The 17,760-nt window shown below is 38.4% G+C and overlaps 1 protein-coding gene across 1 annotated transcript; it reads left to right on the top strand.

The window, feature by feature from the left end:
* Positions 1 to 226: 226 nt before the first annotated feature.
* On the top strand, positions 227 to 17,270 carry RPS6KB1 (ribosomal protein S6 kinase B1). The gene is made up of 15 exons (XM_042791319.1): positions 227 to 474; positions 3,865 to 3,914; positions 4,974 to 5,094; positions 5,459 to 5,527; positions 5,971 to 6,118; positions 6,809 to 6,866; positions 7,804 to 7,904; positions 8,849 to 8,939; positions 9,142 to 9,232; positions 9,539 to 9,646; positions 9,942 to 10,004; positions 10,840 to 10,917; positions 12,590 to 12,697; positions 13,276 to 13,388; positions 13,956 to 17,270. The coding sequence occupies exons 1-15, from the start codon at positions 403 to 405 to the stop codon at positions 14,191 to 14,193; spliced, it is 1,509 nt and encodes a 502-aa protein (XP_042647253.1). The 5' UTR covers positions 227 to 402; the 3' UTR covers positions 14,194 to 17,270.
* The last annotated feature ends 490 nt before the right edge of the window (positions 17,271 to 17,760 follow it).

The raw sequence follows: 17,760 nt of genomic DNA, 5'->3' as shown, positions 1-17,760 counted from the left end.
GACTCCGGGCAAGTCGGGTACAAAGGTCACTCCTCCAAGCTTCACAAGGGTCAGTACGCATGCTCCTTCCCAGCGACTTCACCGCGCCCTTTACGCATGTTCTGTGCCAGGAGCAAGGCAGGCGGGCGCTCACCGCGCATGCTCATCCTCACACCCCCGCCCATCCGCTCCGCGGGGCCCACCTCACGCATGCTCAGTGCTGCCCCACCCGGTGCCGGCGGGGGTTGTGCGCCTGCGCGGCGCCCGGAGTCAGGGCGGGGGCGCAGGCGCGCTGGGGCCGGGCAGCCGGTGATGGCGGCCGTGGCGGAGTTGGGGGGTGCGGGCCCATGAGGCGGCCCAGGCCCCGCGCACCCAGCACAGCCAGGAAGGGGCGGCGGCGCCGCGGCAGCTCGCACCCACGCCATGGCGGGCGTCTTCGACATCGACCTGGACCAGCCTGAGGACGCGGGTTCGGACGAGGAGCTGGAGGAGGGGGTGAGAGGGGGGGGGAGGCGCGGCGCGGGGAGGGAGCGGGAGGCCGCCGCGGGGAGCGGCGCCGGGGGCTCGGCCTGAGGGAAGGGAGCGGGAGGCGGCCCCGCGGCGGGGGACGGGACGGGACACACACATCTTGCCGGCGGCCGGTGTGGCGAAGGCGGGCGGGGGCCGCGCTGCGGCGGGGCCGGGAGCCGGGCGAGGCGGAGCGCGGTGGCGGCCGCCGCCCTTGCCCCGCGCAGGTGAGGCGGAGGCGGCCGCGGCCGCGCCCTGGCCCGGCGAGAATCGGCCGCGCTGGCCCCGGCGGCTGCGGGCTCCGCGCCCGGCCCGGCCTCGGAGCGCCCGGGAGTCACCGGCGGCGGGAAGGAGGCGGCGTCGCGCCCTTGGCCGGGAGCAGGTTTGGGGCTTCTCCGGGCTGGCTGGCGGCGGCTGCGCCGAACTTGCGGGAGCTTGTTTCCCCTTGGAAGTTTTACGTTGGATTTCTTAGCACGAGTGCCGCAGCGGGTTTTTTTGTTTGTTTGGTTGGTTTTTTTTTCTCTTTTTTTTTTTTTTTTCTTTCTTTTTTTTTTTTTTTTTTTTTTTTTTCTTGTCACATGTTTTAACGTCAGTGCAGAGATGCTAATCTTTCTGGAACTGTGTGAAGTCGTTGCTCTAGCGCCAAAATTAAAAGCAAAGCTTTAAAATGCCACATTAGGCATCTGTATGGATCAGCGTGCATCTCCATCTCATGCTTTCCTGAACAGTTCACCTTGTAATCTGTAGTTTGTCATTTTGTAACGTTCATACAGATTCTGTTAAGGCTTTGGAGGAACTTTACTATGAAATTTCTGTTTATATTTTTCTAGTGCTACTGCTGTTTTTTTACATTGTTTTGTATATTAAACATTTGCTATCGCTTAAACTGCTACTGCATTTATTTTTTGCTATTTAAATACTAATGACATTCTTGGAGACTTTGAGATAACTAGATATTCTATATCACAGTTGGAATACTGACAATACCTATAAACTGTAGAGACATTGTTTGACGGCTGAAGGCTTGAATGCTTCTCAACTTGCAGGAAAAAGCACTGTCTGTCACCTCAAAAATCAATAAAGTACTTGGCTTAAAAAAATTGCTTGCATCACGCTGTTAATGTTGCCAAGAACAGGTTCTAAGGGGGGTGGCAAGAAAGTTGAATTTGTTCTCTTTCATGTTCAAATAATTCAGTCTCAGGGAACAATTATAAAAATCATTACTTATTGTGCATTTTAAAAAAAATTGCTGTGACTGAAAATTCTATGGCACAACTGGGCATGAACGCACATTGGCAACTTAATTTGGTTCTCAGGTACCTTTTGACAAACAGATAAGGGAGGCTGAGAATGGACTTGAAATTAAAACAGAACTGAAAAGCATGGAATGTAAGAGCAGGAAAGAATGGAAGCGGCAGGAACGTGAAAGGGAAAAGATGTTTCACTGAAAACTATCTTTGTAGATGTCATGCATGTCTTATGAGGATTGGAAAGACATTGCAGCCAGAGCAGTTGAGGTCGTTAAACTGGGAGTGTAGAGCCTGGACTGTCTTGTCTAATCTCTGTGGTGCTGGTCCCTGGTACCAGCTGGAAGAAGCCTAGCAGTAGCAAGAACAGATGAGTTGCAGTTTTGAACAGCCACGGCCATTCTGGAAAATCTGAAGAATTGTTTAAATTGAGAGTTTACTCATAAGCCATATGGTTGTTTGCACTAGTTATTATGGTGAATAAAACAGCTTTAATTTTTGTGTTTGTAATAAATGTAACAATGTGTATGGACTGAAGGACTGCTAGACTTCCAGCCAGAGCAGCATTACACTGCTTGGTTTTGTGAAATGAGAAGAAATCCTGAAAATATCAGAATGCTATCTAAAGTGAATTTTGTTCAGGTTAATACTGAGAATGAAAACCATAGTTCACAGGGGCAAGAAAAGCATGTGTAAACTTTGCCAGAACCATTGGGTTACCCAATGGTAACTTGAGAAGTTGCTCTAGGAACGTAATGCGTGTTTATTTTCCATGTTTGTTGAATTTTTTTAAAATTCGTTTGTTGGCATCTAACAGTAGGGTCAAGGGCAGCTTTAGTGGGTTTTATTGTGAAACAGATGTCAATAAACTGGATTTCTCTTAATAAATGTTATCAAGAGGACATGAGCTAGCAACTCTCTGATCTGGAAACAAACTTGAACTTTTGGACTCCGTAATTGCATGTGGTGCTAGTAGGTGGAACTAGGAGTTAAATTCCCCTCTAGATCACCCACCAAAATAAACCAGCCTCTGCAAACTTTAATGTTTAAATGGTTTGGAAGCTATTGAAAGTTTCTAATTTTCTTTGGTTAGTGTTTTCACTTACATAATATTTTAAAATGCACGCCTTGGCTTGGTCTGCTTTCTGCAGATCTCAGTGTTTTTTCTTTTCCTTCTGGTTCTCTGAATTTTACATGTCACTCAGTATTTCAGTATTCAGTCTGTAGATTCTAGGCTGTTTCTCACTAACTTGCAGTTGTTACTTTATGTACATATTTTTAAAAATTAAAATGTTAAGGTATAGTCTGAAGCTCATTAGAAGCTTGCCCATTAAATTATACCTGTATTCATTCCAGCTGTCTGCTTGGTTTGCACTTCTTTTGCCATGCAGAGCCACAATTATAGGGAAGTAGTATCTTGCATAAGGGATCAAGCTGAAAATTCTTTGAAGGAAATATGTCTTCAGAATTGATCTACATTCTTTAATGGTGACTAGTTCTGATGGTGAAGTGCTTGAACTTTCTGTAGTAGTATTTGCATGCATTCCTCTATCTGAAAGATTATTGCTCAGAAGAGGTATTTAACATCAGAGTATATCTTAATTATTTTATTACTATTGGGATTTGACTATTAGAACTTCTCAGTAGATTATTTGTTTCTAGCACACAATTCATCTTTTCACATAATCTTTACTATGGTTCTAATTTGCATAGTATAATAGTTACACAGTACATTTGCATGGGATTTTAAAATTTGTATGTGAGAGCAACTGTAAAGAAAAGTGCAGTACCTTAACATTTTTTGAATTCATCTGGGGGTGTGTGAAATTGTTACCCCTAATATTTAAGCAGTTGAGTAACCATGCAGTCAGGTAAAACAGTGGTTCACTGTGTCACTCTTTCAGATATGTGGAATTATCGCAAATCTTGCTTAGAATTTTATAGATTTCTTCTGTTGATAATTATTCCTGACTTAGAGTTGTTTAATTATATAATATAAATTACATATAGAATTGTTTTATATATATATACACAATTTAAGAAGCTGTAAAGCACATCAGTGCATTTATTTTTAAAGCTTCTTTTTTTCTTTTGTTATAATTAATCTTCCTTCTACCCCTCCCATCCCCAGGGTCAATTAAGTGAGAGCATGGACCATGGAGGAGTTGGCCAATATGACCTGTAAGTTGCTGCTAGAAAATGTTCTGTATCATTCATGCCAACTACATATAACTTCTAATTTTGTTACATTGTTAAGTTAAATAGAAAATTCTGTCATTCTTGTTTAATTTTGAGTTGTTTCTAGTCGTTTCACTATTTCTTCACATTAAAATTTGTGAATTGTATCTTGAAGTATAATAATAATAAAAAAAATTTCTGGCAAAACTTTCTGTTTGTCTTTTAATCCTTGTTTCTCCTAACATACCTCTTGTACTTGAATAATATGAGCATAATGCACTGTCTGCAGAACATTGTATGTCCTGTTCAGTTCCTAAAGGTTCCAGTTGCAGGTTTGCGTAGGAGTTTGAAGCAGATGAGATTTCAGAAGTTCTGATTTGACATTCAGGAGTCAGCTACCTTTAGCGTTACTTCATTTATAGATTCCAGATTATTTCAGCATACCATGTTCTGGGAAGAAAGCAGTGATAGTTAAAACAGTTCAGTTACATTTACATTAGCAGGATAAATGTTAGTCTTTTGCAGAATTGTAGCATTATTTAGAAGCATCATTAAGTTATGGATCAGTCTTTTGTGACATATTCAGAATAGTGAGTGTGTTTTTGTTACAGCTTTTTCTGCAAGATATTTGTGTTCTAGAATTCTTACCATGACTGTCGGTGCTGCTGAATGTGATCTGAAACTTAAACATGCCTTATAGCCTTGCCTTCCCTTGAGGTCATATAAGAATATCCAAGTCAGCTTAAGGCTTTGGTCTTTTAAACTTAATTCTGGTGTAATACAGAGATTTATTACGCATTAAAATGAAGGAATCTGAAGGGAATCTTGATATTATAAATCCCCCAAATTTGCAGGTAATCTTTTCTGTGCAAGTTGCAACGTACTGCTTTGCACACACCTAAACAAAATTTCCGATGCTGAGAATTCTCTAAATCTCCAAAGCAGTCATTCAGTTATGTCAGATTTACTTCCTGAAAAGCATACAGTATTTTGCTTGCTTACTTTCATTTGATGATATTTGAGTATCAGGCAGTCTTATATTCTTGTTTCGGTTTTATCCAGTGGCATGGAACATTGTGAAAAATTTGAGATTTCAGAGACTAGTGTAAACAGAGGTCCAGAAAAGATCCGACCAGAGTGCTTTGAGTTACTCCGCGTGCTTGGCAAAGGTGGCTATGGAAAGGTAAGGAACTCTTCTTCTGTAGAAGTAAATCCATTCTACTGAAGGCAGCTGAAGTGCTCACTTGCTGCCTTTGGCAAGGTCTAATCTTCCCAGCCTGTTTTCTGAAAAGTTCATTCTACCAGAAGGTAACCTCAGGGCTGCCAAGGTTGGTGTGGTGGGACTGAGGCCGCCGGCCGAGCCTCACCAGCTGGTGGCAGTAGAAAATGTCCTGAACTGGTTCTAGTTCAAATGACTAGCTCTTCTCCTGCAGGCAGCTTTGCAGTTTGTAGGTGATCTCATCTCTCTTTTGCAGAACTTTGTTTTTTAACTTAAGATGACTAATACAGCAGTAATACGTGATTGCTTTTGTATTGGTGTCATATAGGTGTTTCAAGTACGAAAAGTAACTGGAGCAAACACTGGGAAAATATTTGCCATGAAAGTTCTTAAAAAGGTAACTTGAATGTACAGTTTTCACTACTGTCCAAATCTAAAAAAAAAAAGGTCCTTCCCTTTAGATGTTACAATTATCTAATTATATAATATATCTAAAATTAAACTTTATCTGTGATACATACAGTTGTTATCCAGGTACAGTTGGAATATAATTAGTCTTTAACTAAATTGTCCTGTCTGTGTAGTTCTAAGCAGCTAATTTAAATAGCTCAGGAGGTTCCTTCCAACCTAATTCATCGTATGATTCTATGAAAAAAATACTTAAAACTTCCGCAGGAAACCTGTCATGTTATGTACATCTTGTGGTGAAATTTTTTTTTTTTTTAATACTGCTGACTAATATGTAGTGTTGTGATTTGGTAAACTCAGAATTGAACTAAATATAAAAGTCTGCCTCGTTTTAGCATGTTTGTGTGCTCACATATCTCTGCTTTTTTGTAGGCAATGATTGTAAGGAATGCAAAGGATACAGCTCATACAAAAGCAGAGCGGAATATACTGGAGGAAGTGAAACATCCCTTCATTGTAGACTTAATTTATGCCTTTCAGACTGGTGGAAAACTCTACCTCATCCTTGAGTATCTCAGTGGTCAGTATATGAAATTCTCTTACCTGCTTCTTGGTAACTTATGTAATTAAGAGTTTGGATTTCTTACTCTACTTATCAAAGACCAGCTAACTATTGGCACGTTGCCTTAAAAATGTAAAGAAGGTTAATATTAAAAATACATAGAAGAACATAAATAACCATAAGAACATAAAGAACATAAATAAACCAGTTCAATACAGTAAAGATGAATGAAACCTAAAATAGTTATTTTTCATTACAATACGGGAACTGGAGGGTTTTTAATACCTTTTCTCCCATCAGGCTTGTAATTCTTGTATGTTACACTTAAATTCTGTGTAGTCATACGGAGTACCTGAGGTTTTAGTCCTTGCAGGTTCTTCATGAAATAAGAAAGTGTTATCTTTATTTCATGGATAGGGAAACGGACAGATTAGAAGCAATTTGCTCGAGCTATAACAATAGAAACAACAGGAACAGAAATGCTGTTGTGTTTTTCAGCATGCTCTTTTGATTTCTTTTGGAATTTCTTTAGGTTGCTAGAATTCTGAGAATAACAGAATAGTAAGTTCTCAGTTGCTTTTTGTGAAATGACTTTTCGTAGAGCAGGACAGAATACCTGTTGCTTATAGTTTTTCTAGAATATAGACTTTTGACTGACTAAAAATGATACTTTCATATTAGAGTATAATCTCATTTTTCTCGTGACAGGAGGAGAACTATTTATGCAGTTAGAGAGAGAAGGGATATTTATGGAAGACACAGCTTGGTAAGTGAAACTATTTTGGTAAATTAATAGTTTGGTTTTTCCCAAGTGCTTAAACTGTATACTCTGACTTGAAAAACCGTATATAACTACTCATTAATTTCATACTGTGGTGAAGAGTGGGAAGATATATGTATGTGTTCTGTACTTACCAGTTTGCGCTGGTGTAACTCCAGTCTTAATATAGAAGAGGGTCCATTGCTGGTTGCTGAGTGAGGCTGTATTGCATAGGGTTGTGGTAAAAGGAGGTGTTTGGGTGTTGGAGAAAAGACTGAAATACTTACTGTTCTTGATCCACACACAATTTTACCAGCCAGTTACAGAATTTCCAAGTCATTAATGGCTGTATTCTGATGATCAGATGTGTGAAGTAATAAGGTTAATTATGCTAATGAAGGAGAAAAAACCTTTTGAGTAGTGATTTTTTTATGTATAAGCAAGTTAAAATGATCCCTTATTGATTAGCCTTCACACAATAGAATACAGTTGGATCTTCCCACAGTGTGTGGGGATAATGCCTTAGAGAAGCCTTGATGTACCCCTGGGGCTGTAATACTGTTCCAGAGAGCACCCTGGGTGCTACCAGTTACCTTCTGAGCTTCATTTTTTTTTTTCTCTTCAACTTTGCCATCTAGATGTTGTAACACAGATTGAAGCATATTTTAACCACTAACTGGTAAATTCAGATTCCTCCAGACATGTTCATGATATAATAGCTACTGTACAGGTAAACCTAATGCTAATGGCATAATTTTGTAGTTCCTCTTTGAGTCTGTGTGCCTTTTGGCAGCCCAACCTTAAAGACACAGTTTCTCTCATTCTCTCGTACGCTTCTAATGATTCTTTCAGGGAACTGTTGCTATGTCTGAAATAGTCTTAGTGCTTAAAACGCTTTGCATGATTTAATATGTCTAATTTCATGGCTTATGTTTCCTTTCAGCTTTTACTTGGCAGAAATCTCAATGGCACTAGGGCACTTGCATCAAAAAGGAATCATCTATCGTGATCTGAAGCCAGAAAATATCATGCTTAATCATCAAGGTAGAAATATAGTAATGGTTACATTGCCAGTCATTTGAAAAGAATTCATCAAAGGTCACAACACTTCACTCTTACGTGAATTTCCTTAGAACAATGGCATGCTTATTATCACTCTAGGTATAACTGAAGAATTGCCAAAGCTAATTGTCTGCCCTTAAACACAGCTTCTTTAGCTTCAACAGACCACAGCAAGCTCCAAGTCCCATGTGTATAGACACAGGTGGTTTTGAATGGTTGACTTGCTATTTCTGCAGGTCTGAATTTTCTTCTACTGGGTCATTCTAAAGTACATAAAGATCTGTGTCTTCAGTGTAGCATCAGTGAGACTTTAGTAATGGGGATGACTGAAGATGTTAGCAAAGGCAATTTAAGTAGGAAGCCAAATCATCTGTAGCTGAAATGACTAATATAGCTGTTGACACTTTACCTGTCAGTAGTAGCAATTCCTGAATGCGTTGTTACAGTGTCTGTATGGCACTGATTACTCTGGCAATCTGTACCATCCAGTATTTTCACGTTATCTTAAAACAACATAGTTTAAGTCTTTGTACTGAATTACTCAGGGCACTTGACAATGTTAGAGGTTGTTCTCTGAACTTTGAAGCAAGCAGTAAAATTTGATAGCCTATTTTATCTGAATGATGGTCTACAGTGCTTATGTTTAAGTACATTTGTCTATATGTGAGTAAGTTTTGGTAGTTTGTCTTGTTTCTCTTCACCAAGTGGTAACACTTTCTTACGCAGGTATAATGCAGAGGTTTTATGTGTAAGTGTGATTACCTCATTCTGTTTTAAAGCTGTATTGCTTTGTCAGAGTATTGAAGATGTCTTCAAGTAGTTCATAGTTATTACATATCCATGTTAAAAATTCCTGGTTTCTTTAATGTTACTTAAACAAATGTCAGAATTCTGGCAAGCTTTAAATTGTCTGTATTTAATTTCAGGTCATGTAAAATTGACTGACTTCGGATTATGTAAAGAATCTATTCACGATGGAACAGTCACACACACGTTCTGTGGAACAATTGAATACATGTGAGCTGCATGATGAAATAGAAAAGTATTACTCTGGTCTGGGGGTAATGGCTAAATTTCGCCTTTTATAACTGATGGTTCATATGTTCAGTCACTTATGGAAATTTTGCTTGATAAATGTGGTTTTGTTTGAAAACTAGTAGTCAGAATTAGTATTAAGCTTCTGAAAATACACTCATATTTTCAATTTTTCTGATTATAGGGCCCCTGAAATCTTGATGAGGAGTGGGCATAATCGTGCTGTGGACTGGTGGAGTTTGGGGGCATTAATGTATGACATGCTGACTGGAGCAGTAGGTGCACAGTTATAATTGCATGTATTTCTCTTCGTAGCTTTTGTAGTTACCTGTATTCTAATTCAGATGCATGTATAAATACATATAAATTTGTATCTATACGAACTGCAAGTAAGAAATACAACTAAAATACAGCTACACTTATGACTACAGTTATGAGCTGCTCTCATCCAAAGTGTTATTTGGAAGTCCCATTTACAGTAACGTTATCTGCTTTATAAATTACTGAAGTGAGTTCTGTGTACACAAATAAGAGACCTGAACAAGTCCTATTTTTCCTCCCATTACAATGGTGCTTTCTAGCCTCCTTTCACTGGGGAGAACAGAAAGAAAACAATTGACAAGATTCTCAAGTGTAAACTCAACTTGCCTCCCTACCTCACACAAGAAGCCAGAGATCTGCTTAAAAAGGTAGAATTTTGATGAATGTCAGTCCTACACATGTATGTAGAACATAGAAATATAATGATACGACTATGGCTACTCAGTCCATGCTTGTTTTACTACTTCTGAGTCAGTATTGGTTTTGTGTGGTACAGAAAGTGATTTTCCTTGCAAATCCAATCGTTTTCTAAAGAATGCAGATTTTCTGATCGTTCTGTGTTCATTCTGCATGGTATTCATTCAGATGATGATTCATGTCAGAACTAGTCTAGTCATAACGGCATAACTAATGTTTCCTTTTTGGCTGTTATTTCTGTTTAAGCTGCTAAAAAGAAATGCTGCCTCACGTCTCGGAGCTGGTCCTGGAGATGCTGGAGAGGTTCAGGTAACTTTCGCTTATCTCAAGAATTCTTAATTTACCTCACTGTAAATAAAACAGCTTTGCGGGTACCTCAAGGAAGGAGAGTATGTCTGTCTTGAAGTGTAATGAGCAAAAAGGGGGGCAGCCACATGTGACAGCTGATCAAAATGTGAATGCTTTAAATCTTAACAAAAGCAGCTGTCCACCTATTTGATAATTTGAGATTTGGAAAGTAACTTCTGTTCTTTAGCTCTGTCTTCCAGTAGATCTTTTATACTAGTTGCACAATGCTAAGATACAGTCAACCACATAAGAGCGATGATACTCTCTGTCAGATGAAAAACCTGCCAGCCCTTGAATTTAGTGCAGCTCTTTCAAGGGAGAAGTGTTAGTTTGCATTCAGTGTTGCATAGTTGAAAGTTAACGCAGAGGTGCCTAGTTCCCGTTGCTTCCAGCTTGACTGACTTTGTGGTGAGATGAACAGTGTACTAAAGAGTCTTCCTTATTTCACCGTTCTGATAATTTGTCATTAATACAGTGTTTTGTCATTACTTTTAGATATCTAACTTATAAGTTGAAAAATGTAGAGGTATTTTGCATGCAAACTGGCTTTTTCTAATACTTTGAAGGAAAACATGATAGGGGCATACGTTGTCTGACTTGGAGGTATGGTATCAGTTTTCAGCTTTTCCAGCTACTCTGGTGTAGTGCTGCAGACTGTATTACACTAGACCCATATGTGTTTTTGGAAAGAAAGACACTGCAGAGAGGGTCTGAAAAGAACATGCTTAATTCTTAAATTCTGTGATTTACACCCAGAAGGCGGATTATGACTCTCTGCTGTTGCTAACTCTTGTAGGCTCACCCATTCTTCAGACACATTAACTGGGATGAGCTGTTGGCACGAAAGGTGGAACCTCCTTTTAAACCCTTATTGGTACGTACTCAGAATGAGATGTTCCTTGTATACCTTTAGGAAAGGTCTTAAACAGTGCAGAGTCTAAAACTTAGAAATGTTTACTCTTACAAATTGGAATGCCATTGACTTCTGGTAGTTAAACGCATCAACTTAGGTTCCTGGTTGTTAGATTTCCTCTAGTCAAATTAAAGATGGCAGGCCCACCACCTGATCTACCAGATCTACCTGATGCAGACTTTTTTCAGACTTTTTTAGTTGTGTTTTGTTTTTTTTTTTTTCTTTTTTTTTTTTTTTCCTGAGAACTGGTGCTGTATCAACAATTAAAAAAACCTCCTTATTTTAAGCCTCCACACAGTATGAAATACTGTCTGTCATGAGCATGCTGTTCCATGTTACTACTCTGTGGTCATGGTACTCATCCATCACTGAATAGGATCTTGCTTTTTTATGTGAGAAAAGGCAAAAATCAGTTAAGAGCTAATATATCCTTCTCTTTAGTCTCCTGGAGGAAGAAAGTTCTGCTGCAGTGTTAATTCCTTCTGCTGCTAATCTGTCGGTTAAACAGACTTGCAAGTGTGGTTATCTTTGAATTTCTGCTTCTAATACTTCATTGAAACTAAGATGATAAATAGCTGCTAAGCAAAAGTAAATTAAGTCACCTAATTAAGCATTTTATATGTTTGCTTATTAATATTTACAATGCATCTTGTGCATTATAGGCAGTAATTAAAGTTTATCTCAAACCAGTGATGTGATGAATAAGCCTCTATTATTCTGTCTTACGTTTTGATGGTGTGGGGTGTACGTCTTTTTTTCCCCTGGGTACAATTAGGTACAGCAACAATGAGTATTGCCACCCTGGTAGTTCCTGACTACTAAATTATCACTTTAAACTGACTTAGGCATCACTAATGCTGAGCATACTACAGCATGGGGACTCCAGACCTTTTTTCTCCTCACCATTTTGAATGAAATTCAGAATGACACAAGACCACTATTTCCAAATGAATTATTTGAAGATAGTTTTGGGTTTTTCTGTTATTAGCAAATTTGATGAAAGTTACTTGTACAAACCAGATGGGTTTTGAAAATGTGCTTCCATGGTTGCGTGAAGGCCTGCACGAATGAATGAATGCGTACTGCCTTTTCGGTTACACTTAGGAGTGAGAGAAGGGATCTGGGAATTGTCTGTTGTCCTTTGACTGAATTAAACAATATTCTTCATAGTAATTTATTCCAGAGTTGTTATCTATCCCTCACAGTATAAACACTTCTGTATTTGCAAAAATGGGATTAAATTTTCTGGAGAGGCTTCCAAAAACTAATAGTTGCAACTGTTCTATACTGGTTGTGACGAGGGATAAACTTGCAAGAAACTGGCATTGTATTTCTAAAAGTTTTTGTTTGTAATTTGAGAATTTTTTTTTTTTTAAAGGCATCTTTTTAATTTGTGTTCCTTTTTGATCCATAATTTTTGCCCCTCCCCCTTGCCTTTATTTCTCAGTGTCAGTGCCCATAGTGACCTCCCACGGGCAGCGACAGGATTCCGACACCACTCCAGGGTTTTACTACAGCAGAGCTCTGCCAAAAATCTATGGAATGAACTCCATCCAGAGGCTACACTGATCACCGCTAAGCCATTTGGTTGATATCTGTAATATAAACCCTTAATCATTTTGTTTTTGCAAAGCAATCTGAAGAGGATGTGAGCCAGTTTGATTCAAAGTTTACACGTCAGACACCTGTTGATAGCCCAGATGACTCTACTCTCAGTGAAAGTGCCAACCAGGTCTTTCTGGTAAGTGAGCCAGGGACGAGTGTGCAGTGACTCTGCAGAGGTATGTAGGGCGTTTCAGGTAAATGAATTCTCTTGAATCTTAACACCTGATACTTGAAGCAAACGATCATAATTTTAAACACATTCTGCAACAGGTTTGAAATGTTTTAAGGGCTTGGAAATCACTAAGTTTGATGATTGCTGACGTTCTCTTTATATAGATAAACCAGGCAACAAATGTTGCTTACTCTCTGAAATGTCAGCATTCTAATTCATAGTGGCATTATGAACCCTGGGCATGTGATGGCTTTCATAGTCATACAGAGAGAACAATGTCCATTCTATAGATCAAAATTAATTAAATTGAGCATGCCTGTGGGAATCTGTGATCTGAGCAGAAGTATCTGGGGTGTGCAGGCACCTGGGTGAGGAACTCCCTAAACCTGTTTGCTTCAGGATGTGAGAAGAAGTTCGTATGTCTACATTTACTCTCCTTTTTATAATTTTCATTTACTATTTCATGCCAATCATAACTGTACAAGTGATCATAAATGTAAGTCTTGTCTGTGAGTTACAGTGCATTCATTCCTGTTTTGCAGGGTTTTACATATGTGGCTCCATCTGTACTTGAAAGCGTAAAAGAGAAATTTTCTTTTGAACCAAAAATTCGATCACCTCGCAGATTCATAGGTAGCCCTAGGACACCAGTCAGGTATCTTTTTTTTTTTTTTTTTCCCCCCCTCATTTTTGTAATACACTTTTGGCAAGTAGTTGAAATAGAACAGCACTAGAAATAAAAAATGTGGCCTTTCTTCTCAGTAAGTCCATCACTTCCATTAGAAGTGCAGCATCAATCCTGTTTTACAAACCACATTATTAGCGACAAATCTATGGTGTTTGGCAGCACAAGAAGTACTAATTTGCTTGCTATTCAATGCTGATACAGCCTCACAGTCTGGTGACTTTGGTACAGCATTCCTCTAGAACTGTTTCAGAACATCCTAAGTACTTATGTGCCGCTAAAGAATCATATTAGTACAGAAAATTCCTTCTGCAACCATCTGTAAATATATCCTCGCTACTCAAATGAGAGAATTTTACTTTACGAGAGACCGTGGTAGAAGCTAGACATGGAAACTTTCTCAAACTTCTGGAATTGGAAGGAAGAATTATAAATGCTTCTCAATAGGCATTTGAGTTCATCTTCCTGCAGAGTAAAGGACGTACCTTGGTGCTGTGTATATCTTCATCTCTGATTTTTATATTTCTTGTTTTAAAGCCCTGTAAAGTTTTCCCCTGGGGAATTCTGGGGAAGAGGTGCTTCTGCCAGCGCATCAAATACTCAGACACCTGTGGAATATCCAATGGAGACAAGTGGAATAGAACAAATGGATGTGACAGTCTGTGGAGAGGCCTCAGCACCACTTCCAATCCGGCAACCAAACTCTGGGCCATATAAAAAACAAGCTTTTCCCATGATTTCCAAAAGACCAGAGCACTTGCGCATGAATCTATGACAACACAATTTTTTTTAAGCCTTTGAAGGTGGAAAACAAAGAACGGACATAAGCCCCCTTGAAGTTGAAAAATGAGGGCTTGTATGGTTTACTTTTAAAAAGTGACAGTATCAAAGAGTCAGTCATTGCACAGAGCGACTTGGAAAGCAAAGAAAAACGGATTTTTTTTCTGTCAATCAATGGTGCATAAAAAACTTTAGAAAATGGTATTGCAGAACTCTAGGCACATCATCTAACTGATTCGCAGTGACATCTTCTCACCTTATCAAGGATTTTTCAGCTTGATAGCTTGAAACTGACAGTATTAAGGGTCAGGATGTTGCTTCAGAATCACTGGTCTAGTCGTGAATGTGTCGAGGAGGGTTAGCCCTTTCACTAGGCAAAGTATGAAATGCCTACATGCTTGCGTCTGAGGAATAATTAGCATGCAAGCTTGGTTAAGCTGTTTCCTACAATGGGGTGGAATCAAAGATGAAAGATAAAATTGGTGTTTCACATTCAAAACATAATGAGTTTTTTATATATATAAAAATATATATTTTTCAGATAGATTTTTTGATTCAGCTCATTATGGAAAGTATCCCAAAATTAAAAATGCAAAATAATTGGTTGCTGTGAAGAAAGTAAAGGCTCTAGTTCTGATTCTTCTCCTCATGAAACAAATCAATAAGCAAATCACTCAGTTACCAGCTTGGCAATGTGGGGTGGGAGAGAACTGTTTCACTTGCTTACCCAGCTGAAATACCTGTTCCTGCAAAGATAAATGGATCTAATCAAATGGCAATGCTGCTATGTTCTAGGCTTAACTGGAAGCCATGGGCTCACATACGTGTCCTGCTTATTTCATCCTTGTCCTCAGCAGACATTTCACTGGGAAACATCATTTTTATATATGCTAGTCCTTAGGGGGAGACAGCCGAGTATGTTCAGATTCTTACCCATACAAAAGATAGGAAAAAGTGCATTGGAATACAAGGTCAGTAGAAATACGCAGGAAGTACCACAGGAAACGTATATAAATTCCACATAGTTATAAGGAAAGAAATCTTTTTGTAACCAGGGGGTAAGAATTTGAGGATTTTTTTTTTTTTTTAAATAAAATTTTGTTTATGGGAGTTCCCTGCCATTATACATTTCTAAATTTATCGACATTTTTTCCTATGCTGGGGCAATAAATTTGCTGATTGTATGAGAAAAGTGTTAAATGGCCTTTCAGTGAATGTCTTCCACAGTGGGTCAGAACTTTAGCAACTTAATTTAGGAAACATGTTCTAAGGACACTATTTATGTTTCTGAAATTGTCACAATCTGTACAAATGACTTACAGGTACAAAGAATAAAATAAAGGTAACTTTACCTTACTTAAATACTTCCTGCCTTAAAGAAAGCATTTCCATGAACATAGCTGGTGAAAGGGTTAATATCTGCAGAGCTTTACACTAGTTAGAGTGTGTATGGTGTGTGCGTGTGTGTGTATATGATCATGCAACTGCATACAAGTCCTGTCACTTTTTGCCTGCCACACGTTGCATTATCTTTATCAAACTGTGCAAAGTCTACTTCTAGTGTTTCACAACAGTAGGGATTTTTTTATAGATTCTGCTTACTCTGTGTATACTGAATCTTTTTGAGCCATAGGATCCAAGCCATAAAACTGTAAGCATGTTGAATCCAATCAGAGTGCTGTTTTCTAAAATTTGCAAGTCAGAAGGATTCATCAGTATCTTGCTGATGCTAACAAAGAACCAACAAAAAAGATGGTTATGATCGAGCAAAAATTAGTGATTTTTTTTTCTTCCTGATAAGCCTTTTGTTGGAAAATTTCTCTTTTTAGTTTTATAAAGAAAATCAAGTTACCTTATAGTGACATAAATTGTACTGGAAGGTTGCCATTTTTCATTTGGTAATACGGCCACCGGTGACATGTTGTGAAACTGAAATCAAAGTGCTCATGTGTGTTTGTATTATGCATATTTGCAAATACGCAACACTTCAGACAGTGCCTCTCTGTGCCACTTGTTAACGTAGGTTTCATAACATGTTTACTGAGTATAAAGGAACTTGATTTTTAAAAGAAAAAAAAAATTTTTTTTTGAGGCAGATCTCTCTTGGTCCTAGTTACAGCTAACAGTTGCTTTTTGGTTGGCTGGATATAATTGTCCAGTAGAATTGGTTTAATATGGCTGGCAAGAATGGCAAGAGTTGTTTGTCTGAGTTCACTGATTAATTACAGATAATTCATCGGTTTTAAAAATAAATTTCATGTACTGTCAGTGTTTCATCCCATAGATTATGAGTTTAATTCCCTACCATAACTGTGAAACTTTTGGAGTGTGACTCAGACAGCAAGCACACACTATGCAATATGGTTTATCCTGTATTTATTTGTAAAAAATATCAGACATAGATCCTCTATATATATATAATAGTGTCAAAATTACTAGTCGTGAACGAAGGGGAGTGGAGTTCTAGCTCCTGTCTGGCTATTTCAGATAAGTGCAGAATGCATTGAATATTGGAGAGCTTAACAAGTGCTTTCTTTTGTTCATTTAAAAATGTCTTAAATTTTTCATTAGAGTATAGAATCTTATTTTTTTTATTTTGTACAAGCTGCGCTTTTTTAATTATAATCACTGAAAAATTCACTATAATTTGATTTTATAGGATTTTTGTAGCATTACAAAAATATAGTAAAACTGAGGTTAATACCTGTTGTGGCTAACCATATAAAAGTATTAAATCTTAAACTTGAACAAAAAGTCATATTTTTTTTTACCAGATGTTAAATAGGGGAGTATTTTGTTCCGCAGGTCATTATCACAGAAGGTTTATAGGTCAGCTGTGTTACCAGCAGTTTTTCTTTTCCCATTTGATGCAGAAACTATTCTGGTATAAGATACTGAGAATTTCATCATTTTTCCTCTGTGGGAGTGATGCATACATTTGATGCCATTCGTGTACCAAATTGTAATTTTGGGAATGCTGGAATAATTCCTACCAAGACTGTCTTAATTGTGCCATCTGACATTTGAATGTCATTCTGGTATTAGCTCATAATAAAAGATAAAAACAAATGAGTCAATTGTTCTTTGAATATCCCTTTTTTTTTTGCCTTGCTATCTAAAAGCTGAACTGCTGGAGAACATTTAATATTTGAGTCCACTCTAACTATACAGTGGATGTTTACTTTGGGTTTATTCTCTTTTTTTAATGTTAACTCCCAACCTGTTCTCACTGTTAATCAAAAAGTGCATCAAACGTTGAGGGACTGCTATTGTTCTTAGGAGAGATGCTTTGGTTTTGCTTGGGTTGGTTTTTTTTAATTCTGTCTCTACAGCAGGATAGTTGCTGTTTCATTTTCCCAGTTCAGAGGGAAATCGTTTACCCTAAGGAGAAGTTATTAAGAACAAGGCAAATTACTTAAATATTCTTCCTACAGATCCTTGATGATATACTGTATGCAGTTCCTATATATGAAATTCTACAGATTGTTCTCTTCTAGATTAACTTGGCTTTGTAGCTGTCTTCAAGAAACAAACTTGAGCTGCCTTAGTAGAAATGAAGGTA

The sequence above is a fragment of the Tyto alba genome, unplaced genomic scaffold (assembly GCF_018691265.1).
Source record: "Tyto alba isolate M040663 unplaced genomic scaffold, T.alba_DEE_v4.0 Super-Scaffold_19, whole genome shotgun sequence".
In the NCBI taxonomy this organism is placed as follows: domain Eukaryota; kingdom Metazoa; phylum Chordata; class Aves; order Strigiformes; family Tytonidae; genus Tyto; species Tyto alba.
This window is presented reverse-complemented; position numbering and strand designations above follow the sequence as displayed.

What these genes read in the sequence shown, in the direction of transcription:
- RPS6KB1 (XM_042791319.1), top strand. Translation starts at nt 403, where the DNA reads ATGGCGGGCGTCTTCGACATCGACCTGGACCAGCCTGAGGACGCGGGT. An exon ending in CCAGAGATCTGCTTAAAAAG is followed by an intron (nt 9,647 to 9,941) that starts GTAGAATTTTGA and finishes TTTCTGTTTAAG; the next exon opens with CTGCTAAAAAGAAATGCTGC. An exon ending in GAGATGCTGGAGAGGTTCAG is followed by an intron (nt 10,005 to 10,839) that starts GTAACTTTCGCT and finishes TAACTCTTGTAG; the next exon opens with GCTCACCCATTCTTCAGACA.